At 40.8% G+C, this 26,888-nt stretch overlaps 1 protein-coding gene across 4 annotated transcripts in view; it reads left to right on the top strand.

The window, feature by feature from the left end:
• LOC117984368 (phospholipid-transporting ATPase IF-like) overlaps positions 1 to 26,704 on the top strand; it is a 32,322-nt gene extending 5,618 nt beyond the window's left edge. Inside the window, exons 2-17 of one of the 4 annotated variants that reach the window (XM_034970994.2) lie at positions 5,564 to 5,768; positions 7,484 to 7,609; positions 11,732 to 11,953; positions 12,788 to 12,967; positions 13,563 to 13,868; positions 15,255 to 15,502; positions 16,401 to 16,838; positions 17,521 to 17,692; positions 18,733 to 18,923; positions 20,260 to 20,541; positions 20,907 to 21,043; positions 21,865 to 22,000; positions 22,745 to 22,890; positions 24,232 to 24,399; positions 24,913 to 25,068; positions 25,784 to 26,704. In XM_034970994.2, coding sequence (XP_034826885.1) covers positions 5,564 to 5,768; positions 7,484 to 7,609; positions 11,732 to 11,953; positions 12,788 to 12,967; positions 13,563 to 13,868; positions 15,255 to 15,502; positions 16,401 to 16,838; positions 17,521 to 17,692; positions 18,733 to 18,923; positions 20,260 to 20,541; positions 20,907 to 21,043; positions 21,865 to 22,000; positions 22,745 to 22,890; positions 24,232 to 24,399; positions 24,913 to 25,068; positions 25,784 to 25,976 — 3,306 coding nt within the window. In that variant the 3' untranslated portion in view covers positions 25,977 to 26,704. Of the gene's footprint in view, positions 1 to 5,563; positions 5,769 to 7,483; positions 7,610 to 7,977; positions 8,065 to 8,887; positions 8,975 to 11,731; positions 11,954 to 12,787; positions 12,968 to 13,562; positions 13,869 to 15,254; positions 15,503 to 16,400; positions 16,839 to 17,520; positions 17,693 to 18,732; positions 18,924 to 20,259; positions 20,546 to 20,906; positions 21,044 to 21,864; positions 22,001 to 22,744; positions 22,891 to 24,231; positions 24,400 to 24,912; positions 25,069 to 25,783 lie in introns of those variants that run through there. The other 3 variants (XM_069500270.1, XM_069500271.1, XM_069500269.1) reach the window with 3 other exon arrangements.
• Positions 26,705 to 26,888: the final 184 nt, after the last annotated feature.

The following is a 26,888-nucleotide window of genomic DNA, read 5'->3' as shown; positions in this document are numbered from 1 at the left end:
CAACAATTTTCTGTACCTATTAACTATACATAATATTTTAGTAAGTAGGTACTTACATGATTCGTTCTCTATAGTTCTAGGTTCTATAGCGTTCTAGTTAGGTATGTAAGTATATAATATAATAATAATATATCTTTATTTGCAAAAAAGATTTGACACATATAAGACTTTGACCACTGGCTCTGGCTCCCAAAGAAGTAGAAACTGTGTCATGGGAGCCAGTGCCTTCCCTGTTACAAAGCTTTTTTTAATTTACAAAACAATTATTGAGTATCTAACTATTACTTAATAATAAAATCTAAATAAAACAATAAAATAAGATAGTTAAGTAAAATAAAATAGAATAAAATAAAAATTCACATGGCGTGTGTATATGCGTATGTGTGTGGGTGTATGGTTGTGTGGGTGTGTGTGTAAGTAAGTGTGTATATTATTTTTACGTAGAAATGTGGTGTGCGCTTAAAAGTTCTTCAGTACTCACATAACTAAAGTAAAGAAAAGGTGTGCCTGATGACACAAGAATGTTTCATTTCCAAACATGTCTTATGCCTAAGCTGATAAAAGTGATAGATAAATCCACCCAGCCCTAAGTACCTATCTATCACTCAAAGTGTTGATCGTAGCTCAAAGCAGTACACCTACCCACCCAATCGTACATACTATACCTAATCTGTGATAGCCTAGTGGTTATGACGTCCGCCTTCTAATCGGAGGTCGGGGATTCGATTCCGGGCACGCACACCTCTAACTTTTCACAGTTACGAGCGTTGTAATTCATTAAATATCACTTGCTTTAACGGCGAAGGAAAACATCGTGAGGAAACCTGCATGCCTGAGAGTTCTTCATAATGTTTTCAAAGGTGTGTCACGTCTACCAATCCGCACATGGCTAGCGTAGTAGACTATGGCCAAAGCCTTCTCACTCTGAGAGGCGAGACTGGCCCTACCGCGGTTGTTTGACAGCTACAATGTCACGATCGCAATCATCTCTGATTGGTTAATGCTCGCTCACTATAGGCCACAATGCATTGTTGCAACAAGAATCGCACAAATTCAGCCAATCAGAACAATTGAGATTGTAATAATGATTGATGCAGGTTTTAGACAATCGCCCTATGTGGCCCTACCGCGGTTGTTTGACAGCTACAATGTCACGATCGCAATCATCTCTGATTGGTTAATGCTCGCTCACTATTGGCCATAATGCATTGTTGCAACAAGAATCGCACAAATTCAGCCAATCAGAACAATTAAGATTATAATAATGATTGATGCAGGTTTTAGTCCACAATCGCCCTACTGTGCTCTGCAGTGAGCCGGCGATGGGTTGATCATGATGATGATAATGAATCTGAAGAACCAATTTTCTATTTTCATCATCAGCCTAAGTAAGTAATTACAGTACGCGACAAAACATAATGTACTTCGAGCTTTGACAGCGGTTTTGTACAGCGTTGTCTCTGTCGTTGAGACCGACAAAACGTCACATGCATGACCGATTTTTTTGGATTTCCAACCCGATACCTAAAAACCTAAAAAGTTTATCGATTGAAAATAGCTGGGTTCCAACTACCAAGGTAGGTAAATATAAAATATAAACCTAATTGCATCAACCTACCTAGGTACGTACTAGGAATGCAACCAGTCAATATAATGTTATATTTTATTCAGACTTTGACATTGAATAACTGAATAGAATATTTTATATCAAACAAACATGAGCTTTTCCACTGACATCAGTTCCTCTAAAATCATTTTGTGGAAGCCAAGGTCGAACCAGAATCATGAGAATCATTTAATATTTAAAGATACCAGGAGTTTTTTATTTAATGTGAGTATAAAATATGTGCACCTACGTACCTACTATATGGATGCAGGATGCGTAGGTAGACTAGGTACCCGAGTCGTGCGAACACGGAATTTATTTCTACTCCGTGGGGTGCGAATCCGCACTTGGCCAGCGTGGTGGACTACGGCCAAACCCTTTTCGCTCTGAGGGGAGACCCGTTCTCAGTAGTGAGCCGGCGATGGGTTGATCATGATGTAACAAGTATAACAGTTATAAGAAATGACTAATGATGTTACCTATCATCATGATCAACCCATCACCGGCTCACTACAGAGCACGGGTCTCCTCTCAGAGCGAGAAGGATTTTGGTCATAGTCTACCACGCTGGCCATGTGCGGATTGATAGACTTCACACACCCTTGAGAACATTATGGCGAACTCTCAGGCATGCAGGTTTCCCCACGATGTTTTCCTTCACCGTTAAAGCAAGTGATATTTAATCAATTAAAACGCACATAACTCCAAAAAATTAGAGGTGCGTGCTCGGGATCGAACCCTCGGCCGCCTATTAGAAGGCGGACGTCCTAACCACTAGGCTATCACAGCTTTTTTACCTATAGTACCTACCTACTAAACTTTGTAAAACCATACCTTCCTATTTTATGAATGAAAATTGAAAACGATGCTTTTGGCAGTTTAATTAAGTACCTACTCTGCTTTTGGTGAGGGATTCCTTAAGTCTCGAAGCTCCTAAGTATACGTGCATTCAGAACCGTCCATCCAGGGAATTTAAATAAATTAGTATTTAAGTAACATGTTTGATAATTATTATATAGCTCATACTTTAGCTCAACGGGTTGCGAAGCTGAAGTGGTAATGGGCAGGGCACATAGTTCGTAAAACCGATAGACGTTGGGGTCTCAAAGCGCTGGAATGGCGAACTCGCACCGGAAGACGCAGCGTTGGAAGCGGTGTAGGCGTGTAGGTGATGAACCTCGATGTGGGCGCCCAGTGGAAGTTTCTGATCCCTCGTTGGAATCGAGGATTGACGGACTTATTCGTCATAACAGAAGAATAATTACTGCTGAAATGATAGCTGAGGAAGTTCAAGTAAGTGTTGGAACTGTTCACAATGTCATTCAGAACAATTTAAGCCGTTTTTGAGCTATAGCCATAGTTGTCTCTTTACTTATTGAATGACCCTAGTAATTGAGCTTTTAATTATTGAACTTACCTGCATCGAATGTCAGCTGACGGAGTCTTTCAATTAATTATTCCAAAACTATTAACTTATGTAGGTAAGGGCTACACGTAGCGCATATCGAATAACTTTATACCTATACTTTGTCACAGAAAAACAAATGAAGTCCTTGATTTCACACTTTTACCACAGAATATATAGGTATAAGTCCCGCAAATTACTAATGCGCGTGGTCGCCATTTTAGTGACCTTAGCACTAGACTGAAGTGCGAGAAGTTTCGAGCTGATGGTATATTTTTATTGCGGCGTACATAGTTCCAGCGCAATAGCAATTTGCGGGACTTGTAAAAGCTGAACTATGCTTTCTTTGTTATCAGTAATCAATTTTAATCAGACAAAGAAACGAGCATGATAATGCCTGGACTCGGTAAAAGATAAGCTGATATTTTTGTGTTTATGTTTCATATGCAAGTTAAATAATTACAAATTATTTATTACTTATCAGATAGCTATACCTTACATGTGTTCTTGATAAGTATGCACGGTTTTTATAACGCTAAAATCATAGCTAGGTATATGCAGTGGCGTGCACAGGGTTTGAGGCCAGGGTAGGCATTAGTTGGTAGGAACCTGTTTACTGGCAGGCTATAATGCAAAATAAGCATTAAGCTATTACAACTGGGGTAAGCAGTGCATTTATGCCTCTATGACCTGCACGCCACTGGGTATACGCATATAGTCTAACTTGTGTAGGTACCTATAGATGCTTTCGAGGGCCGTGTCTAGGGTTGCCAGGCCGCCAAACCTAATAGCCGGACAGACCAGCCAGTTTGGCCCGATATTTGAGTAGAAAGGCCGGACACCCTACATTATTGAGAATTTTGTGTCTAAAGTATTAATAGGTACGACAAAAAAATTGTATGTAAAATCAAGCTTCTTTTATTAAGCCGGACAAGCCGGACACCGTTTATTTTGGCCGGACACGCAATCAAAAAGCCTACCTATGTCGGCTTTGTCCGGACACCTGGCAACCCTAGCCGTGTCGAACTTCGTGCTTTGCGTGGGGCGCTTGTGCACTCATCCGTGATTTTACGGATCTGTGAAAAAAAATACGAATCCAATGTACCTACGTATTTGTATGACCGGCCACTTCGAAGAATCACGGATACGAACCGAATACGGATGAGTGCACAAACCCACCGCCAATTTCGCAACTCCGCGCTAGTGAGAATTTCTAGACAAAAAACTCAACAACTTTATTTTTGGCCCGACTCAAAACTCAAACCCGACGCGGGATCTCAAACTCCGTACTCTAACAAGCTATACCAACGCGGCAGTCAATTTGATAATATTAAGTACCTACTAGCTGCCCTGGCGAACTTCGTTCCGCCTAACAGTCGATTCAAATTTTTTAAATTTTTCTCTCCGTAAGAACCATCCTCGTACTTCAAGGAATATTATTACAAGGAAAGAATTAGCGAAGTCGGTTCAGCTGTTCTCGAGATTTGCGATGACTAACACATTTGGTGATTCATTTTTATATTATAGAAAGAAGATAGATTACTTCCCATCAAAAAATCGAAACACCTCGCAACACCTTTTAGTTTGGAAGAGTTCCGTAGGTACCTGAAGGGTGGCCACGGTACCCTGCCTTCGCTATCCATCCATCCGTCCGTCCGTCTGTCTGTCTATCAGCGGGATTTGTATCTCGTGGACCGTAATTGGTAGAGTTGAAATGTTCACAGAATGTATATTTCTAATGCCGCTATAACAACAAATAGGTAGGATTTACCTACATGATAAAAAATTCAAAATGGCCGCCATGAACATTAAATAATTTTAAAAGTAAATCTCGTACAATGGCACGGAACCCCTCATGTGCGTGTCTGAATCACACTTGGTAAATTTTTTTGAGAGAATTACCGACAGGTCGAGTTGGCAATAGGCTAGTTGACACTTTTTTTAAGTAGGTCTTAAATGGTTGATATTTGTCCTATTAGATCAAAAAAATTAACACTATATTTTTTTGCGCCCTAAAAACCGTAAAACTTTAATTTAAAAATATATTTTTCTTAGACAGGTGAAAACACTGTCGGCCATGTTTGGCCGATAGATTATCTGTGCTCTGACGTCATGCATTTGTAAACAACAGCATAACTTCCCAAAGTTTAATAAACATGACTTCTATACTAGTTTACATAGGGATGACATTTCTTTGTTTACATATTTAATGACGTCACATTATGGCTGACAGCGTTTTCTGCGTTTCAAATAAAAATAAAAACTGTATTTTTTTAAATTGGATTTATATATCCATCCTGCGTTTTTAATAATTGTTATTGATATATTTCGTTGTCTTACGCAAAATACTATAATAAATAATCATTTATTGGACGAAATTAGATATGAGTCAAGTAGCCTATTGGGGAGGGAACGCCCCTTACACCCGCACAGCCCCAGCACGGTACTGGCGAGCGCTGGTGACGTGTGGGTGTGCGGGGCATCCCCCCGCCTCGTACCTCGATTGCCATCTCGACCTATCGCAGACTATAGCTATTGTATTTCTCCCGCAGTCCAACAAAGTATCCGCGGCATCGCAGACGCGACAGATCGAGGTGGGCGCGGCGGAGGAGGCGGGCGCGAGGCGACGCAAGCACAACAAGATCAAGACCTCCAAGTACACGCTCCTCATGTTCATCCCCAAGAATCTCGCCGAGCAGTTCCGGAGGGTAGTCAACTTCTACTTCCTCATTGTCACTATTATTGCTATTGTTATTGGTAAGTTGAACTCCACAAAAACCGGCCAAGTGCAAGTCAGGCTCTCGCAACGAGGGTATCGTATTTTTTCGACATTTTGCACGATAATTCAAAAACTATGATGCATAAAAATGAATAAAAATCTGTTTTAGAATGCACAGGTGAACCCTTTTATATGATTGCACTTGATAATTAATTATCTTACAATCGGAAATTGAAAAAACTAATTTTTAGTTCCTGGCCACAATTTAATTTTTTTTGTGTAAAATCACGGTTTTCAGATTTTTCCCCTAATGTCTTCTATAAGACCTACCTACCTGCAAAATTTCATGATTCTAGGTCAACGGGTACTTCACCCTGTAGTGTAGGTTTCTTGACAGACCAACAGACAGACAGACAGAAAGAAAACAAAGTGATCCTATAAGGGTTCCGTTTTTCCTTTTGAGGTACGGAACCCTAAAAATTTATTCATCTAGCTATAGTTGAGCCATTACAAGCGTGCGAACTGAGCCATAAGTCATTATGATCATAGGGTTATGAGAGTGCTGCTGAAGTCGTTATCGATAACGGGATGCCTTTTGGACACAGGTAACTAGCTGGGGCTCCATTGTTACCGACTTTTTTTAAAAAAGAATATTAGCGTTTTTAATATGACTGACATTCCCCTTTTCAACTCCAACTAAGCGTAAAGCTTGTGCTAGGAGCAGGTACGACAATAGTGCAACGAGTGAGGTTTGAACCGTCAACCTTTCGTATTTCAGTCCGCTCCTATAAGCGTTGAGCTATTGAGGCTTAATTAACAAATCCTTTTTTATTGCTTCACACAACATCAGAGCATCAGGTTCCAGTTGCATAAGGCCTGTTTGTTCGAGCGAGAGCTCCAATAAAATGATTTATGACTCAGTTCGCACGTTTGTAATGGCTCAAATATAGTGAGGAAAACGGCCCGAATTACCTAGTAAACAAGAACCAATTCTCACTCGACCAGTGTGATGGACTATGGCCTAAACCCTTCTGAGAGGATACTTGTGCTCAGTAGTGGGCTGGCGATGGGTTGATCATGATGATGATGATTATTGGGAATAACTTAAGTAGACCATTGATTAAAAATAATGTAGAATAATGTTATTTTTGTTAAAGTCATGTTTTGATATTGCAATCTAATCTGGAACTAGGTAACATAAAATATGTGCTTGTAATATTTTGTATAACACGGTTATAAAACATAATTTTTATACTTCTAAGCAGGTAAGTGGTAAATAAATAACCATTTTCAGCGAGTACCCTTTTGACAATCTCCCTGGCGCATTGGTAAGAGCTGTGGTCTTATTAGTGGGAGGCCTCGGGTTCGATTCACGGCAGGGATTTTGAATTTTATAATTTGTAAAGTGGTCTGGTCTGGTGGGAGGCTTTAGCCGTGGCTAGCGATGGCAGATGGCATTACTTTAGAGTTGATGGTGCCGCCCCACGCTTGTGACAAGCAACAAACAACAAGCAACGGCAAGAGTGTCAAGCGTGTGGAGTGGACGGATGTTTGCGTATGCTTGCCAACGGTTTGGAGTGTTCCGATTGGCAGGCAAGCCATCTGTGGTGTTTACCGATACTTGCTGTTTGTTGATTGTAACAAGCGTGTGGCGGCACCTTTACCGTATGGATTATTATGTAGGTAGTAGGTACTTACTATAGTAATAATTCCACAAAGAGTCCACCATATTAATTTTGTTCTCGTTTGTCAGATAGTCCCGTGTCCCCGTTTACGAGCATTGCGCCGCTGAGCTTCATGGTGCTGGTGACGGCGGTGAAGCAGGGCTACGAGGACTGGCTGCGGCACAAGGCGGACAACAGAGTCAACAACCAGATCGGTAAGCTTCATGGTGCTGGTGACGGCGGTGAAGCAGGGCTACGAGGACTGGCTGCGGCACAAGGCGGACAACAGAGTCAACAACCAGATCGGTAAGCTTCATGGTGCTGGTGACGGCGGTGAAGCAGGGCTACGAGGACTGGCTGCGGCACAAGGCGGACAACAGAGTCAACAACCAGATCGGTAAGCTTCATGGTGCTGGTGACGGCGGTGAAGCAGGGCTACGAGGACTGGGTGCGGCACAAGGCGGACAACAGAGTCAACAACCAGATCGGTAAGCTTCATGGTGCTGGTGACGGCGGTGAAGCAGGGCTACGAGGACTGGCTGCGGCACAAGGCGGACAACAGAGTCAACAACCAGATCGGTAAGCTTCATGGTGCTGGTGACGGCGGTGAAGCAGGGCTACGAGGACTGGCTGCGCCACAAGGCGGACAACAGAGTCAACAACCAGATCGGTAAGCTTCATGGTGCTGGTGACGGCGGTGAAGCAGGGCTACGAGGACTGGCTGCGGCACAAGGCGGACAACAGAGTCAACAACCAGATCGGTAAGCTTCATGGTGCTGGTGACGGCGGTGAAGCAGGGCTACGAGGACTGGCTGCGGCACAAGGCGGACAACAGAGTCAACAACCAGATCGGTAAGCTTCATGGTGCTGGTGACGGCGGTGAAGCAGGGCTACGAGGACTGGGTGCGGCACAAGGCGGACAACAGAGTCAACAACCAGATCGGTAAGCTTCATGGTGCTGGTGACGGCGGTGAAGCAGGGCTACGAGGACTGGCTGCGGCACAAGGCGGACAACAGAGTCAACAACCAGATCGGTAAGCTTCATGGTGCTGGTGACGGCGGTGAAGCAGGGCTACGAGGACTGGCTGCGGCACAAGGCGGACAACAGAGTCAACAACCAGATCGGTAAGCTTCATGGTGCTGGTGACGGCGGTGAAGCAGGGCTACGAGGACTGGCTGCGGCACAAGGCGGACAACAGAGTCAACAACCAGATCGGTAAGCTTCATGGTGCTGGTGACGGCGGTGAAGCAGGGCTACGAGGACTGGCTGCGGCACAAGGCGGACAACAGAGTCAACAACCAGATCGGTAAGCTTCATGGTGCTGGTGACGGCGGTGAAGCAGGGCTACGAGGACTGGCTGCGGCACAAGGCGGACAACAGAGTCAACAACCAGATCGGTAAGCTTCATGGTGCTGGTGATGGCGGTGAAGCAGGGCTACGAGGACTGGCTGCGGCACAAGGCGGACAACAGAGTCAACAACCAGATCGGTAAGCTTCATGGTGCTGGTGATGGCGGTGAAGCAGGGCTACGAGGACTGGCTGCGGCACAAGGCGGACAACAGAGTCAACAACCAGATCGGTAAGCTTCATGGTGCTGGTGATGGCGGTGAAGCAGGGCTACGGGGACTTGATGCGGCACAAAACAACCAGATTAGTAAGAACTTCCACCAGTTTTGACAGTCATGGATCAGCCGGATTATGTAACTGTTACACTCAACGACCAGAAACGCTCATTGAGCGAAAAAACATCTCACAACGCGTTGCGATCATAGTAAAATATTCACATCCCGAAATTGGAGTTATGGATGGCGCTTATAAAAACGCCCATTACGCGTTGTGGCATTTCTGCGCTTGACAGACAGGCTGTTGCGCAAAAAATGAGCCAGCACTTCTGTCACCAGATGAGGCTATTAATCGCGGTGAAATGTCTCGTAAATTTTTTTTAGCACTAAGACACCATAGCCCTAGGGTCTCCACGGCAAACGGAACAAAAATGTAACTCTCGATAAGAGACGCATACTTGCGCTGCTTGCCGTTTTCAGCTGTTTCTGCTGCGGCTCCCGGTCTTGATGCTATCTCCCTGATATGACACGGCCCACGGGGCCAATGTGTCAACGCAAGTTGCGTTCCACATTAGCACCCGTCCCCGTTCCCAGGGAACCAGCGTCAATCCATCAGGTCTCTTGCCATCATTCCGAGTAATCCCTGTCGGCTCAATGAGCGAAGGAATGTCTATGGTGGAAAGAGCCCTTTTGATCGTATAGAGTTAAAAGAGCCATACCTTACCTAAGCAGTTACTAGAGCTGTATCTACATGAGTTCTTACCTACTACCGGTCTACTTATAATATCATGTCTTAGATATAGTCACAAAGGGAAACTCTTGAACTCTGAGAATCTACTGATTAGATTATGGATTCAGGAAGATATCTATTTATGTTGTAGGTACCTACTGATTATTATCAGATCGCCTTGACTTATCAGTAGGGGCTTTCCGTTAGGTTATAGGTACCTATCACTAACCATATTATAAATGCGAACTGTGTTTGGTTTTTGGTTTGTTCTTCAATCAGGTCACAACGGAGCAACGTATCGACGTGATTTCAAATCAGACGTGAAAATCAAAGAGTTCCCACGGGATTTCTTAAAACCTAACTCCATGCGGACGAAGTCGCGGGCATCAGCTAGTTAATAATATTTGACGATCTCTTTGGTGCAGTGGTGAGCGCTGTTGTCTTAGATATAAGTGGAAAGTCCTGGGTTCGAATCCCTGCAGTGCCATCTTGGGAATTCATAATTTCCAAATTGTCTCTGGTCTGGTCTAGTGGGCGGCTACGGTCGTGACTAGTTACCACACTACCGGCAAAGCCGTACCGCCAAGCGATTTTCAGCACTTATCATCGTGAGATAGTAGTCAAATTCTAACTTATAATCGATTAATAATAATAAAATAGGTAGGTAGTTAAGTGGGCATTCGACAAATTAAGTTAGGTAAACTTTTCCAGTAGCACTGACATGGTCTGGTAGTTATTAAGAGCCCTTCGCCAACTATTACGCAAAAGGTCGAGATAGCAATCGGGGAGGGAACGTCCCACACTCCCGCAAACCCCACGCTAACCCGGTGCCGTCGAGCGCGGGTGACGTGCGGGTGTACGGGGCGTCCCTCGCCTCATATCCCGATTGCCATCCCAACCTGTCACTGACTAATAACTAAGTATACCTATCTATTGATTGTTCATGATTTTTCAAATTCACAATATTGGGTATTTGATTCCAATTTTTTATTAGGTACTTTATTATAAACTAGGATAAAAATAATGACGTAAACTGAAAAAACCAATTCTATCGATCAAATAACAAAAATTTTTACAAAAAAAATAAAAACCGACTTCGATACACAAACACTAAAAATTGAAAAATAATTTAATTTATTACCGAATATCTTATGTATACAAGAGTTAATATAGTTCCATAATAATACTTTTTGGTGCCGGTGCCAATTAGCTTTAGCTGCGCGAATCGTCTAGACTTCATATTTTTATGAGACTCCACAATGGCACCTCATTGGCACCGACCCCAAAAAATATTATTATGGAACTATATTAACTCTTGTATACATAAGATATTCGGTAATAAATTAAATTATTTTTCAATTTTTAGTGTTTGTGTATCGAAGTCGGTTTTTATTTTTTTTGTAAAAATTTTTTTTTCAAAATTTTTAGTGGCCCCATGGAATTATGCTATGACTGGTTAAAAATCTACTGTTTACTAAGCTTATACACTGATCGCGAGCAATTTACTCTTATCCGTTGAGGAGTTCCAGTATCTATCTTCGAAGATGTTCATCAGATCTTCACCAAATTTAAATGGGACCAACTTTGAAGTATACCCTTTCAAACAAAAAAAAAATTTTCAAAATCGGTCCAGGCGTCTTCGAGTAATCGGGGAACATACATAAAAAAAAAAAAAAAAAAAAAAAAAAAAAAAAAAAAAAAAAAAAAAAAAAAGATTCCGACGAATTGAGAACCTCCTCCTTTTTTTGAAGTCGGTTAAAAAGTTATAAGCATTTAAATATATCTGATTAGACAAAGATAGCGATATAGCATTTTGACTATGCCATAGTAGCCTCGTGCGGTTTGATACAAATTTTCGTTTTGCGAGAAAGGGATAGAAGACCCTCCCACTCCAAAATTAAAATGCCTGTAACTTTGTAAATCTTTGCTGGATTTTAATTTTTTTTCAGCGTACGTCATTATTTTTATCCTAGTTTATCATAAAGTAATAATATAATTATCAAATTCAAAAGTAGGAAAATACCCAATTTTATTTGATCTACAGTGGAAATCGTCCACAAGAGTGTTATCAAAGAAGTGAAGAACTCTTCAATAGCGCCAGGGACTCTGGTCAGAGTGAAATGTGGTGGAGAAGTGCCTGCTGACTTGGTGTTACTATGCGCTGCGGGCGAGAAGGGGAAATGCTTCATCACCACGGCCAACTTAGACGGCGAGACCAATCTGAAGACCCTTAGAGTTCCTCCACCATTAGTAGGATATACAGCAGGTACTTATGGGCAGATTACACCTACCGAGTACAGTGGCGAGTCAGTGTCCTCGGCCGAGTACTCGGTTGGTATAAACACTTAACGAGTGCAATTTCGCCGCAATTTCTCAGCCACAGCACTGTCTCGGCCGAGTGACATTTTACTGTCTCGCTTCACTACTCGGTAGGTGTAATCTGCCCATTACTGACACTCAAAATTAGTTTAAAAATTTGACAAAATATTATGTGCTCTCGCCCCTCAAAAGCACAGCTCAAAAGGGAAGAGTAAAAAGGGTAGAACTCAAATTCGACACTTTTCAGGAGAGACAAAAACTTTTTCCTTCTCCTGATGATTATGATTTTTAACAGACTTCAAAAAAAGGAGGAGGTTTTAAATTATTTTCTTTGTTTGTTACGTGATTACTCCACCAATCTTAATCGATTTTGATAATTCTTTTTATTTGGTAGGTCATAATTCAAAGGTGGCCCCAGATAATTTTGTTAAGGATCTGATGAATATCTACGAAGATAGAGTAGGTACGGAACTCCTCAAAGGATAAGAGTACCTACTCAAGTAAATTGATCGCGATCAGTGTAATATCTTAGTAGGTGCTGTTAACAGTAGGTTTATATCGGGGTGGGGACACCCCGCACATCCCCCGCGTTAACCCTAAGCGGGCGAGCGCGAGTCCCCCCGCCACATACCCCGATTGGCACCTCAACCTGTCGCCAACTATACACAATTTTTTGGAGTCGGTGTCAATGTCGTTAAATAGGTACATTCTGTATATTATACACTCTATTCTTTGGGTACATTGTATGAATTACCAAAAATGTCACAAATTCTCCCGGCAGATATAATACCTCACGGCATACGTATCGAGGTTCCGGATCCGGTGGCGGATCTGTACACATTTTACGGACGTCTGGAAATCCCTGGCATGGACAGTCTGGCTTTGTCAATAGACAATATCATGCTGAGGGGGTCACGGGTGAAGAATACTGAGTGGGCAATCGGATGTGCTGTGTACACAGGTGAGAAAACCTATAACATTTAGTTACAGTAAAACTCGTAGCAAGACTGATACCAAATCCAACTATTTTGGATCAATCCCGCAAACTATTTTGGACTTTCCTTTACACAAGTTTAAAAATCTGTTAAAAAGTATGCTCCTGAAAAAAGCATATTACACAATTGAAGATTATCTAAATGATAAAAGGGCGTGGATATGACCTGCAGCCCGTTCCAGCGACGCGCAGGACTGCAAATACTTTTCTTATAAATAAATAAATAAATAAATAAATAAATAAATAAATAAATTTCTTATACATGGCATAATAATTGTATATCAAATCTTTGAAAAGAGCAACCGCCGAGTTTCTTGCTGGTTCTTCTCGGTAGGAAAGGCATTCCGAACCAGTGGTAGATGCCTCTGACGGTTCAAAAATGCTTGTATACTTATCTAGCTTTTTCTGTACTTGCTGAGAGGGCTGCTTACCTGTTTTCAGTAGGTATCCAAATTTCAGCGTTATAAGCGAAGATGGGAAGGACAATTTGTTATAAAATTAATTTAAAATATGTATTAATAAAATAATAATGCAATGTATTTTTGTGATATAAATATTTCAGGGGAGGAAACTAAACTGGCCCTCAATTCAAAGTATTCAGGCAACAAATTCTCATCGAGCGAAGCGGTTGTCAATAATTACCTAATGTTCTTCATTTACCTCCTCATCCTGGAAATGACAGGCTCTTACACGGCGAAAATGATATTAGAACATTGGTATCCCGAACATGAATTATATCTAGGAAACAGACCAGAAGATACTTTCGAAATTAAAAATATTTTGCAGGACTTATTCTCGTTCCTGCTTCTTTACTATTACATCATCCCTATGTCGTTGTACGTCACGATTGAACTCTACAAGTTTATTGGTAAGTTCAATTGTAAAAATATACCTACTTAAGCATTTATAGGGTTCCGTACCTCAAAAGGAAAAACGGAACCTTTATAGGATCACTTTGTTGTCTGTCTCTGTCTCTCTGTCAAGAAACCTACAGGGTACCTACTTCCCGTTGACCTAGAATCATGAAATTTGGCAGGTAGGTAGGTCTTATAGCTGGCTTTAGGGGAAAAATCTGAAAACTGTGAATTTGTGGTCACATTACACAAAAAAATTAAATTGTGGTCATGAACTAATAATTAGTATTTTTAATTATCAAAGTAAGATAACTATTTCAAGTGGGGTATCATATGAAAGGGCTTCCACCTGTGGATTCTAAAACAGATTTTTATTTATTTTTATGAATTATAATTTTTGATTTACCTATCGTGCAAAATGTCGAAAAAATACGATTGTACTACGGAATCCTCGGTGCGCAAGCCTGACTCGCACTTGGCCGGTTTTTTATTTATTAATTCAGATACAAGTTGGCCCGTGACTATGCAATCTCACCTGGTGAGTGGTGGTACTGATAAATGATGCAGATGCAGTCTAAGAAGGAAGCGGGCTCATCAAGGTAACCTATAGCGGGGCGGGGTGTAAGGCTGTTTTTAACCTATAGCTGTGGTAGCCTAGTGGTTAGGACGTCCGCCTTCTAATCGGAGGTCGGGGGTTCGATCCCGGGCACGCACCTCTAACTTTTCGGAGTTTTGTGCTTTTAATTAATTAAATGTCACTTGCTTTAACGGTGAAGGAAAACATCGTGAGGAAACCTGTATGCCTGAGAGTTCTCCATAATGTTCTCAAAGGTATGTGAAGTCTACCAATCAGCACATGGCCAGCGTGGTAGACTATGGCCAAAACCCATCTCACTCTGAGAGGAGACCCGTGCTCTGTAGTGAGCCGGTGATTCATGATGATGATAACCCTTTGGATTCTACACGGCATCGTACTGGAACCCTAAATCGCTTGGCGGCACGGCTTTGCTGGTAGGGTGGTAACTAGCTACGGCTGAAGCCTCCCACCAGACCAGACCAAAGGATTTAGATAATATAAAATTCCTAATTGCCCCTACCGGGAATCGAACCCCGGACCCCCCACTGATAAGATCACAGCGATCACCACTGCGCCAGGGAGGCCGTCAAGCTTAATAGTAATATTTTTTTAATTCAGATACAAATTAGCCCTTGACTGCAATCTGGTGCTAAGTGATGATGAAGTCTAAGATGGTAGCGGGGTAACCTGGAAGGGGGTTAATTAAACCCGTACCTCTTTTGGTTCCTACATGGCACCGTACCGGAACGCTAAATCGCTTAGCGGCACGGCTTTGCCATATTACTTGAAATCAGTTTTTTTATAGTACGTACTTTCATTAAAGGCGCTTTCTTTATCGGATGGGATGAAGATTTACGCTGCGAGGAGACTGGAAGACCAGCCATGGCCAACACTTCCGATCTAAACGAAGAGTTGGGTCAGGTGGAAGTTTTATTTTCTGACAAAACTGGTACACTCACAATGAACCTCATGGTGTTCAAAGCATGCTCGATTAGAGGACAAATCTATGAAGAGAGGGATTCCAAACTTTACGATTTAGAAAGGTTCGATGAACCGGTAGATATTTTTCAGGTCAGTATTTGTTGTGAGCGCGTCCGCGACAGGTTGATTTGCCAATCGGGATATGGGGTGGACGCCCCGCACACCCGCACGACACCCGCGCTTGCCCGCACCGGGTTAGCGCGAGGGCTGTGCGGGTGTGCCGGGCGTTCCCTTCCCGATTGCCATCTCGATCTGTCGCGTACCTATTATACGTTATCTCTTGCATTGTGATAATGTCGAACCACTTTTGATATCAATGATTTACGATTACGAAACATATATTTTTTAAATCGCTCTTTGTTCTAACTGCGTTAAATTTATGGTTTTAATTCTAAGTAAGACTAGCTTATAAGACTTCGTCCGCGTGGAATACACTTTCAAACCCCTATTTTACCCCCTTTTCAAAAAATTCTTTCATAGCGGAGTTCTTCCTTTCAGCTATCTGCATGCCCAGCCCGATCTGTCCAGTAGTACAGTACCGGCAGAAAATATTGTACATCGACCTTTAGAAAGATTTAGCGGTTTCGTAGAGTGTTGTCTCTGTCGTTGAGACCGACAAAGTAGTACATAGGTATGTATGAGTGACAGAAACAACGCTCTACAAAGCCGAAATCTCATTCTAAAGGTCGATGTATTTCTTGCTAGCTACTGTATGAGCTGTGCGTTGATAAATTATAAATTAGTCAATCACCTTTTCCTTTATAAATATTTAGATGTATGTACGTTGGGGTCCCAAGGTCCCCCACTAGTGACTAGGTGGACGGACGACATCAGACGAGTCGCAAGGAGCCGCTGCATTCAGGTGGAGCAAGACCGTGGCGTGTGGAAGTCCCTAAAAGAGACCTATGTCCAGTAGTGGACGTCTATCGGTTGATGATAATAAAAAATGTTGATAGAAGTTGTGATAATCTATTAATTCATATTTTAGACAGACATCAGATTTTTCTTCACAATCCTCGCTTTATGCCACTCAGTGCAAGTTTCCAGTGACGACATGAAAATGCTTAGCGCTCGATTCTCAACTAAGGACGGCTTACTCACCAACCTCTTTCGTCGAAGGAAACAACCTCGAGGAAACGGAAACAATGTCGTGGAGACGAACGGAAATACTGTCGCAGAGAATGTGACTTGGAGTTCAATAATGAATGAGATCGGGAGTAAAATGGACTATCAAGGAAGCAGTCCGGATGAGAAAGCTCTTGTTGAAGCAGCAGACAGGAATGGCGTCACATTTTTAGGCGAAGAAGGCAACAATTTGATACTAAAAATTGGTGGCAGCACAGAAATGTATGAAAGATTGCAAGTGATCGAGTTTACCTCTGAGAGGAAACGAATGTCAGTTATCGTGAAAGATAAGGATGGGAAGGTCAGTTAGATAAATTGTACCTAAACAGTTAAGAAAAACTTGGCCTTGGTTGTATTGACAAATAACACATTTCATAATAGTTATGTCCTATTTGAAACCCTTTGGGGCCCTTTAAGCCTCGTCGATCTACGTAGAAAGTAGGAACCCAATAAATTAATCAAGACGTAATATTATCTCGTAAAAAATGACTCTTCACGCTTTATTGCTAAACTGCCATGTCAAAAGTACGTTTAAAATGGGTTATTCCCGTTGAGTCACACCCCCGTAACAGTGTGACTCAACGGGATTTTTCCCCCGTTGAGTAACACTGTAACTCAATGGGAATTTTATTTAAAATTGTACTTTTGACATGAAATTTGACACAAAAAGTTAAAATGGCGCGTGAAGACTGAAGAGTCATTGTGAATTTATTTATAGCAAAAATTTTTGTTATCTTACGTAGTCCATATAAAATTGTAACACTAACTGCCGTACTCAGAGTTGCTTAATCGTTACTTAAATTTAGTCAAAACGGGACAGAGCTATATCTCTCACATAAATCTGTCTCGTTTTAACTCAATCTTAAGTAACTATTAGCGACTCTGAGTGCGGCTGTTAACCTTTAATAGTCATATGATTTTTTTAAAGGACTGTTATAGCAATTAGGCATTCAACTAGGTAACAAAAGGTTATTTTATTTCAGATATGGTTGCTCTGCAAGGGTGCGGAGACATCGGTGTTTTCTATTTGCAAAGACACAGTGTATATAGAGGAAACAGACAGGGATATTAACACATTCGCAAACAAGGGATTGAGAACATTAGCGATTGCTTATAGAGAAATACCAGTAGAAGAATACGAACGAGTAGCTGAACGTAAGACCAAGGATTAAATGGAATAAGATAATAGAGGGAGAGAGCCAGCGCGTGCCAGACCTTCCTTATTTTATAAAAGCTGAAAGTTTATCTGCGTTGTCCCCAACACTGGGGGAACGTTTGTTTGGATCATGGTGGCTTTGGGAGATAACAGGTACCTACTTAATAAACGTGTAAAAAATCTTACAGCAAAGTATATAGTTAGACAATTTTTTTATATTATCTTCGGAGTAGTATTAGAAGAAATCACGTGATGCATTGCCAGACACTTGTTGTCGTGGGAATCCCCGCCAGGTTTCTGGCAGGGGGCTGCCAATGCCACCATACTAAGTAAGTGCCTGGCAATGCATGACTTGATTCCTAATACTATTCTGAAGAAAATATAAAAAAATTAGACTTTATACTTTGAGGTAGGTATTTTTTTTACACCTTTATTATCTGTTGTCTCCCAAAGTCACCATAATCCAAACAAACGTTCCTCCCAGTGTTGGGGACAGTACGCAGAGAAACTTTCAGCTTTTCTACAATAATGAAGGTCTGGCACGCGCTGGCTCTTAGGCCATAAGGATGTATAATCCATACTCCATACTAATATTATAATTAATACGAAAGTGTGTCTGTCTGTTTGTGTGTCTGTCTGTCTGTTAGCTTTTCACGGCTCAACCGTTCACCCGAGTTTGACGAAATTTGGTACAGAGATAGCTTACATCCCGGGAAAGGACATAGGCTACTTTTAATCGCGGAAAATTGAAGAGTTCCCACAGGATTTTTAAAAAGCTAAATCCACGCGGACGAAGTCGTGGGTATACTAGATGATACCCAAGACTTCGTCCGCGTGGATTTAGCTTTTTAGAAATCCTGTGGAAACTCTTAAATTTTCCGCGATTAAAAGTAGCCTATGTCCTTTCCCGGGATGTAAGCTATCTCTGTACCAAATTTCGTCAAACTCGGGTGAACGGTTGAGCCGTGAAAAGCTAACAGACAGACAGACACACAAACAGACAGACACACTAGATTCTAGTGGAATATATCGTTCTCAGTGATAAAAAGGATAGATGGCAGCAGTGCGGAAGCATTCAAGCAAGTGACACAGCAGTACAGGGTGTTGGAAAAGGAGCTAACAATGCTCGGTGCGACGGCTGTCGAGGATTGCCTCCAGGATGGAGTGGCGGACACCCTCGCTTCTCTACGCAGAGCTGGTATACATACGTGGGTGCTTACGGGGGATAAGGTATTATTATTAAACTAGCTGATGCCCGCGACTTCGTCCGCGTGGATTTACGTTTTTCAAAATCCCGCGGGAACTATATGCATAAATATAAATAAAAATCTATTTTAGAATGCACAGGCGAGATCTTTCATATGATACCCCACTTGATATAGTTATTTTACTTCGAAATTGAAAACACTTATTTTTTTTGTGTGATGTAACCACAAATTCACGGTTTTCAGATTTTTCACCGAATTTCTGCTATAAGACCTACCTACCTACCAAATTTCATGATTCTAAGTCAACGGGAAGTACCCTGTAGGTTTCTTGATAGACCGACAGATAGACAGACAGACAACAAAGTGATCCTATAAGGGTTCCGTTTTTCCTTTTGAGGTAGGTACCCCAAAAACACCAAGATTTAGTTAGGACCTACGAGTTTAGTCGTACAAATTCTAGGCCGAAACTTCAAAAGATATAAGTACTTAATGTAGGTCGGTTGGTAAAATATAAGTATAAGTAGGTAGATAGATATAAAATATTTAGATAAAAATCTGAACTAGTTGAAGTGTCTATGTAAATACAATCAATTCTTGCCATTTTACATGTGATCCAGAAAATAAACTAGAAGTAAAATAATTGATAGTAGATTGAGTTTATTGAGCTACTGATCCTAACATCATCTTTTATACCTATAGATAACTGATGCCCGTGACTTCGCCCACGTGGATTTAGGTTCTTAAAATCCTGTGGGAATTCTTTGATTTTCCGGGATAAAAAGTAGCATATGTCACTCTCCAGGTCTTTATCTATACCCATCCAAAAAACGGGTACATACCACGATTAATTTGATGTTTTTATTTGTCGATATTTCAACCCAATTGCACGGGTCGTGGTATTCACACACTCCTCCATCTTTCTCGTCTACCACTTCCCGCCACCTTTTAAAGGTAATCGGTCCAGCGGAATAGAAGTCATCCCATACCGCTTTTATACTGGCTTCCCAAGTTCCCACGGTGCATCATTATGCGAATTATCACCAATGATGACCACAAACAGCGACGCACCGCGCACTTGCTCGAACGATGACGACCACGTGTCTGCGCTACAAACGGACGATGCTTTTCCCATAATGTGTCGGTGCGGGCTGGTCCGCAGAGTTCATTGAATATACGGGTAGTTGTATTAGGATATCCTACCGACTGCGCCACGAAAAAAATGAAACATATAAAAAGTATAAATTCTTTACAATAATTAAAAAGATCCTAATACAACACGGGGCTGGTCCGCGTCCGTGCGCAATATCACGCACCATAGGAAGCCGATAATAATTTGATACTTCTGTTTAATTCTTCAGGTGGAAACAGCCATCAACGTATCACAATCATGCTCGCACATATCAGAAAACGACAGGCGGTTATACTTAGTCGGAATTCAAAATGAGGAAGCCTTACAGTCCCACCTAGATTTATGTAAGCGCACCCTACAGGAGCCTAGCTATAGAGATCTGACGCTAATAGTGGACGGGACGAGCATGAGCCATGTACTGGATACGCCGGCAGCAGATATGTTCGTCGAAATAGCGATGAAATGTCACGCTGTGCTGTGCTGTCGACTTTCGCCGATACAGAAAGCTAAAGCAAGTATACCCACAATTCTTTTTCTTCATAGCTTCACCCTTTTTTTTGTCAACCAGTCCCACTTTGGTTGCCAACTTTTAACGAATGTAAGTCCCATACTGGTAGCTAACTTTTAACGAATTTAAGTCCCACAATCACCAACATTTTAACGAGTCCCACATTGGTCGCCAACTTTTAACGAATTTAAGTCCCACGTTGGTCGCCTACTTTTAACGAATTTAAGTCTCATGTTGGTCGCTAATCAATTCCCACATTGGTTTTTTGCCTGGTAGAACCTAACTGGGCAGAAAAGTAGACATCAGAAAAAATGGCCAAAGGAAACGCTTTCTCATTTATTTTATAATTTGATTAATTTTTATTTCAGATAGTAAAATTAATAAAAAACAGTCCCGATCGTCCAATAACAGCCGCCATTGGGGACGGAGCGAATGACATATCGATGATTCAAGAAGCGCATGTTGGCTTCGGCATCTTTGGCAAAGAAGGTCATCAAGCTGCGAGGTTAGTAGGTTCTACAGTTAGTTACTAAGTTCATACAAGGTGGGTGTTAATAAAGTCCAACTTTTAATTTTAGTTAAAACTAGAAGATGCCCGCGACTTCATCCGCGTCATTTTAGCATTTCAAAAATCCCGTGGGAACTCTTTAATTTTCCGGGATAAAAAGTAGCCTATGTCCTTCCCCGGGATGTATGCTAACTCTGTACCAAATTTCATAAAAATCGGTTGAACTGTTGGGCCGTGAAAAGCTAGCAGACAGACGGACAGACACACTTTCGCATTTATAATTAGTATGGAAGTATGGATTATATCCCAAGTGGTATGGTGCTAACCAAGTCCCACATTGGGCGCCAACTTTAACTTGAGCTTGCGTTTGAGACTCTGGGCCCATGGTCATCGGACACGAAAGCTTTTATATACAGTACGATTCAAACGTAAATGCGCCCCTGAAGTTTGCGCACGACGTTGCGCACCACACACATTTTGGGTGTCCGGGGTAGCGGGGAGGGTAACTGCACACGTCTCGCAACTTCACGCAGACGCATTTAAGATTGAATCGTACTGTACCTCTTTGTACTGTACGACTCGTGACCCAAAAGCTGATGCACGCGTTTGCTAACCCAAGAGCTGGCGCTTATTTCGCTTTGCCATTCAGAGAGGTAACCGCGCCAGTGTATTGGGCACAATGTCCATAAATGACCATTTGGACGGCGTATATTTTTGTAAATATAATTTTTTTAGTAATAGGTAAGTAATTTTATCCACATTTTAATTTATTTATTTTTATTTATTTTAAAACGTATTAAATATATCCTAATTTTTAGATCAGCAGATTTTGCGTTCACGAAGTTCTCGATGATCAAAAAGGTGTTGTTGGTGTTGGGCCACTGGTACTACCAGCGGCTCGCGACACTTATACACTTCTTCTTCTATAAGAATCTAGTTCTTGGAAATATTATGGTAAGTAACTAGAATTTTATTTAAAAAATTCAAATAGCACAGTGCACACGCACAGGTATTAAAACTATTACGAACTTACCATGACAGTTGACAGCCATAGAGTGAAAATGGCGCGTGAACAGTCATTTTGTACGGACTATAGTATATTTTAATTCTTATGAGGCCATTTTTTACGGTTCCGTACCCGAAAGGTGCCAACGCGACGGGACCCTATTACTAAGCCTCCGCTGTCCGTCCGTCCGACTGTTTGTCTGTCTGTCTGTCTGTCAGTGGGCTGTATTACATGAACTATTAGCTAGAGAGTTGAAATTTTCACAGATTGTTTTTTGCTATTGCCACTATAACAACAAACAATAAAAATTCAAAACGGTAGCCACGTAAATTAAAAAAAAGTAAAAAGTCCTTAATCTTGAACGATGCTACGGAATTCTTCATGTGTGAGTCTGACTCACACTTGACCAGTTTTTTTTAAATTGTGGTTACTGCAGACTACAGTACAGTGACTTGTAACCTGTACCTACTTTTATTTTAGGCGAACTATTCTGCAAGCGCACAGCCTCGCCTTCCAACAAAATAAAAAAGTATTTTGACACTTAAAAGTATCTACCTACCTAGGTACCTACTTAAAGTGGCAAACATTTTTCGATCATTTCAAAGTAAACACAGCTGATCATTATAAATTATTAATATTGATATCAAAATAAATTTTAAGTTCTTCAGCGAATAAATGTTTTTCTGTTTCAGTTTATCTTTCAAACGAACTCGATGTTCTCAACTCAGTCGATATTCGACTCAATGTATCTCACTTTCTACAACCTGTTATTCACCTCCGTCCCCTGCTTGATACTCGCTGTAACCGACCAAAGGTGGCCGGCCAATCTTCTGTTAAAGTAAGCTTCGTATTGGATCTATACATTAATTGAATAGGCTACTTGACAATTTTTTTAAGTTGGTCTTAAATGGTTAATATTTGTCCTATTATATCAAAAAAATTAACACTATATTTTTTTGCGCCCTAAAAACCGTAAAACTTTAATTTAAAAAAATATTTTTCTTAGACAGGTGAAAACACTGTCGGCCATGTTTGGCCGATAGATTATCTGTGCTCTGACGTCATGCATTTGTTAACAACAGTATAACCCTGTGGTTATACTGTATAATAGGACAAATATTAACCATTTAAGACCAACTTAAAAAAATTGTCAAGTAGCCTATTAAGTCGACTAAGTACTTAGTTAATTACTAATCTCTTTTAAGCAATTAAAAATATAGATCGACAGACGACATCGAACGAGTCGCAGGGAGCCACTGGATTCAAGCAGCGCAAGATTGTGGCGTGTGGAAGAGACAAGAGACTTATGTCCAGCAGTGGACGGTTATCGGTTGATTATGATGATAATGCTTGAAGAATTAAAATATGTTTAAAAAAAAAAAAGAATATTAGCCATGCTAATCCGGACTAATATTCCCCTTTCCTCTCCAACTAAGCGTAAAGCTTGTGCTAGTAGTAGGTACGACAATAGTGCAACGGGTGGGGTTTGAACCGCCGACCTTTCCAAATTCAGTCCGCTCCTCAACCGTTGAGCTATTGAGGCTCAAATTGCTTTAACGGTGAAGGAAAACATACACAACATAACGTTTTCTAAGGTGTGCCTAACCCTTCTTATTCTGAGAGCAGACTCATGCCTGGTAGAGGGTACAGGTAGGGTTGAGATGATGATGATGAATATTGGAATCGTCCTCATAGTAAATTCCCTTTTTCTTAGCAAGAATAATATATTTTAATAGCTTTCCTGGGTAAACCAGCGCAGTGTTGAGTCCCGAGCTTAGGCGTTAAATTTAGATCCATATTGGCCCCGATTCTCTAGTCTCTCTCTAAACTAAATTTAGAGTATCTGCATCCTTTTCTTTTCACTAATGCTAAAAAAGGAACGGAACATGACTTTCACATTTAAAGACTCTAAATTTTAGTGCACAATACAAATTTAAACAGTAGGTTCGCGAGTGCGTGCTAAAATCACGGGTTTTACCATCTAAAAATTAAATTTAGAAATGTCAAACTGCTTCTGTCCTTTTCATATAACAATAGTAAGAAGAGGGTGCGAGTACTCTAAAATTAGGTTGTGCTTAGAATCGGTGCCAGTGTTAGTGTTTCACGCACAGTATGGATATGAGTTTAATCTTATTTAATAGGCCTGAAGGTTAAAATATATAAATATTTTTTGTTACAGAAATCCGACGTTGTATAGACAAATAAGGAAAAACAAACTTCTAGGTTGGCAGTACTTTGTTGCATGGTTCTTCACAGCTCTCTATCACTCTCTCATCATTTACTATTTTTCGTTAATTATATTTGAACCGTCCGTTATCAACATGGATGGCCAGAATGTAGATTTGTGGTGAGTAATTTTATTAACAGCATTCTACTTTCTACTGTCAAGTTCGGGTAGACCGTATTTAACCATACAACCCCTTACGAACATACATACTTTACTTTTACATTAAGACTTTTTTATACGTTCATGGTTCACGAATACAGTGTGTCGATAGCAGTTACCTCTGCCCCATTAGCCCGAAAATTGTAATTACTAATTATCAATTACATTGCTTCAAAGTTGTGATTGATTTAAAAGTGTATAACGGATTTTTTAACTGTCAACATGCACTAATAATTTAGCACCTAACTACTTTCTTTCTTTTACTAATCACATTAAATCACATATTATATTATAATACCTACTTAATATTACATTCCTAACACTCACCTAGGCCCTCATAGACTGATATTTCATTTGACCTTGTAACTAATTCCGTGTGTTAGTCGGTGAACGAACAAACCTGATCGGGGTTTTGCTGCGCGACCAGAAAAATGTATGCTTCTGTTTAAATAAATACTTAAATAATAACTCCAGGTCTTTCGGCGCAGTGCTGTTCCACTTGATGCTACTGGTAGCGACTCTAAAGCTGTGGCTGCAAGCGAGCTACCACACGCTCATCTTCGTGGCCAGCAGTGTACTCTCATTTTTGGTCTATATGGCTTTCAACACCCTCTACTCTTGGTTATATTTGTAAGTATGACTGACTGCCTAGCGGTGGTAAGCTACTGAGCTCCACGTATACAATAACAATGAGTAGGTACGTGTGCACTCACACAAACATAGCCAAACGGTCATCGTACTATATATTATCGTGAAATAGAACAATTACTATAGTTAAGTCGTCGGCCTTCTTTTCGGAAGGAAAACATCGTGAGGAAACCTGTATGCCTGAGATTCTTCATAACGTTCTCAAAGGTGTCTGAAGTCTGCCAATTCGCACTGGACCAGCGTGTCAGACTATGGCCTAAACCCTTCTTATTCTGAGATGACTGGGCTGGCAATGGGATGATTACTGGTGCATCCTTTGAGATTGACCAAAATTCGGTTGTCAAGATTACTTTGTTACTAATCTACTACAATTTTATTTACCTATTCATCTAGGACAAATCAACATACACGACGCGGCTGAAAATAATGTACATTGACCTTCAGAAGGAGATAGCGGATTGGTAGAGCATTGGCTCTCTCGTTGAGACCAACAAAACGTCATGTAGGTGTGAGTGACGGAGACAACGCTCTACAAAGCCGAAATGTCATTCTAAATGCCGATGTATATTATTTTCTGGCGCGTACTGTACCTACAAACAACGCGTGCGTGCGCGTTGCTTGTACGTAGGTCGTAGCTGTGTAACCCGTGTACCTAATCAGAATATTTTCCTGACTTTAGCCTTTATTTTATTTGCAGACCAATCGACGGTGACGTCCTAGGGACATACATAAGACTCCTGAAATCGCCGGCGTTTGGTTTCTTGAACCTCCTGATTATAATTGCAACTCTCGTGCCAGATTTCTGCGTGCGGATTATTTCCGCCAAATGGGGAGCAAGACATATCATCCCTGAAAACTTGATTTCTGCAGTTTTTACGACGAGACTGTGAAAGTATCCAACCGTGAAATATGGAATACTTACCTACCTACTTAGTACCTATATAAAATAAGTGAACGGTTAGTAGCTCTGGCGTGAACATCGTTAAGGTCTTTGTTGAAACATAATATTTCAAAAAAAAAATTAAAGACAGGCAACTTGATAAAAAATATTTCGTCGCTGTATCAGCGTTGAATTGAGTATGTACAGAATAATGGTAGGAGTTAATTAAGTGCTAATAACAGGGTGTACCTTTATACAGGTATATTTTAAATATATTTTATATCTACCTAGTTACCTAAATTTTATCTAGTCGTGTAAGAATTTAAGCAAAATATTTATTATTGAATAAATAGGTAGATTGGTACTTACCTGCCTAACTACAATAAATTATATTATTAGATTATTATTCGTCATAGTTTGACTGGATAAAAAACGTGACATATTTATTTGTTTATTTTTTATTTGTAGTTACCTACCAAAAACATTTAACTACAATAAAGAGAATAAGAGAGTTAAAGTGGACAGGGAAGCACTTATCTCTATGAGAGATCTCTACCAGTGACCCTTGGCAGTGCGAGACGTTGTAGTTATTTATTAGATATAGTGATTATGTAAAATAATAAAAAATACAGGTAGATTGTTGTGATTTGTATATTAAATAGGTAAATAGGAAATCGTAAGCCGCACAGAACTACCCGTGAGATAAAAATGTGATTTACTTTTAAAATAAATTGTACATTAATTAAATTCTCGTTTTAATTTTATTTTTCTCTCTTTTGTCAACTATTGTTTTCTACACCACTAAATAGGTACCTACCTAAGTACCTACCAACCTTAGATGAAATGCTACCAACTCTTAGTACCAATTTATGTACGTAACAACGTAAATTGTAATGCATTTTTGCTGTCAGTTTGGTCAGAG

This window comes from Maniola hyperantus, chromosome 8, assembly GCF_902806685.2.
Source record: "Maniola hyperantus chromosome 8, iAphHyp1.2, whole genome shotgun sequence".
NCBI lineage: Eukaryota > Metazoa > Arthropoda > Insecta > Lepidoptera > Nymphalidae > Maniola > Maniola hyperantus.
The sequence above is the reverse complement of the archived record's forward strand: the minus strand, read 5'-3'. Positions and strand labels throughout refer to the sequence as shown.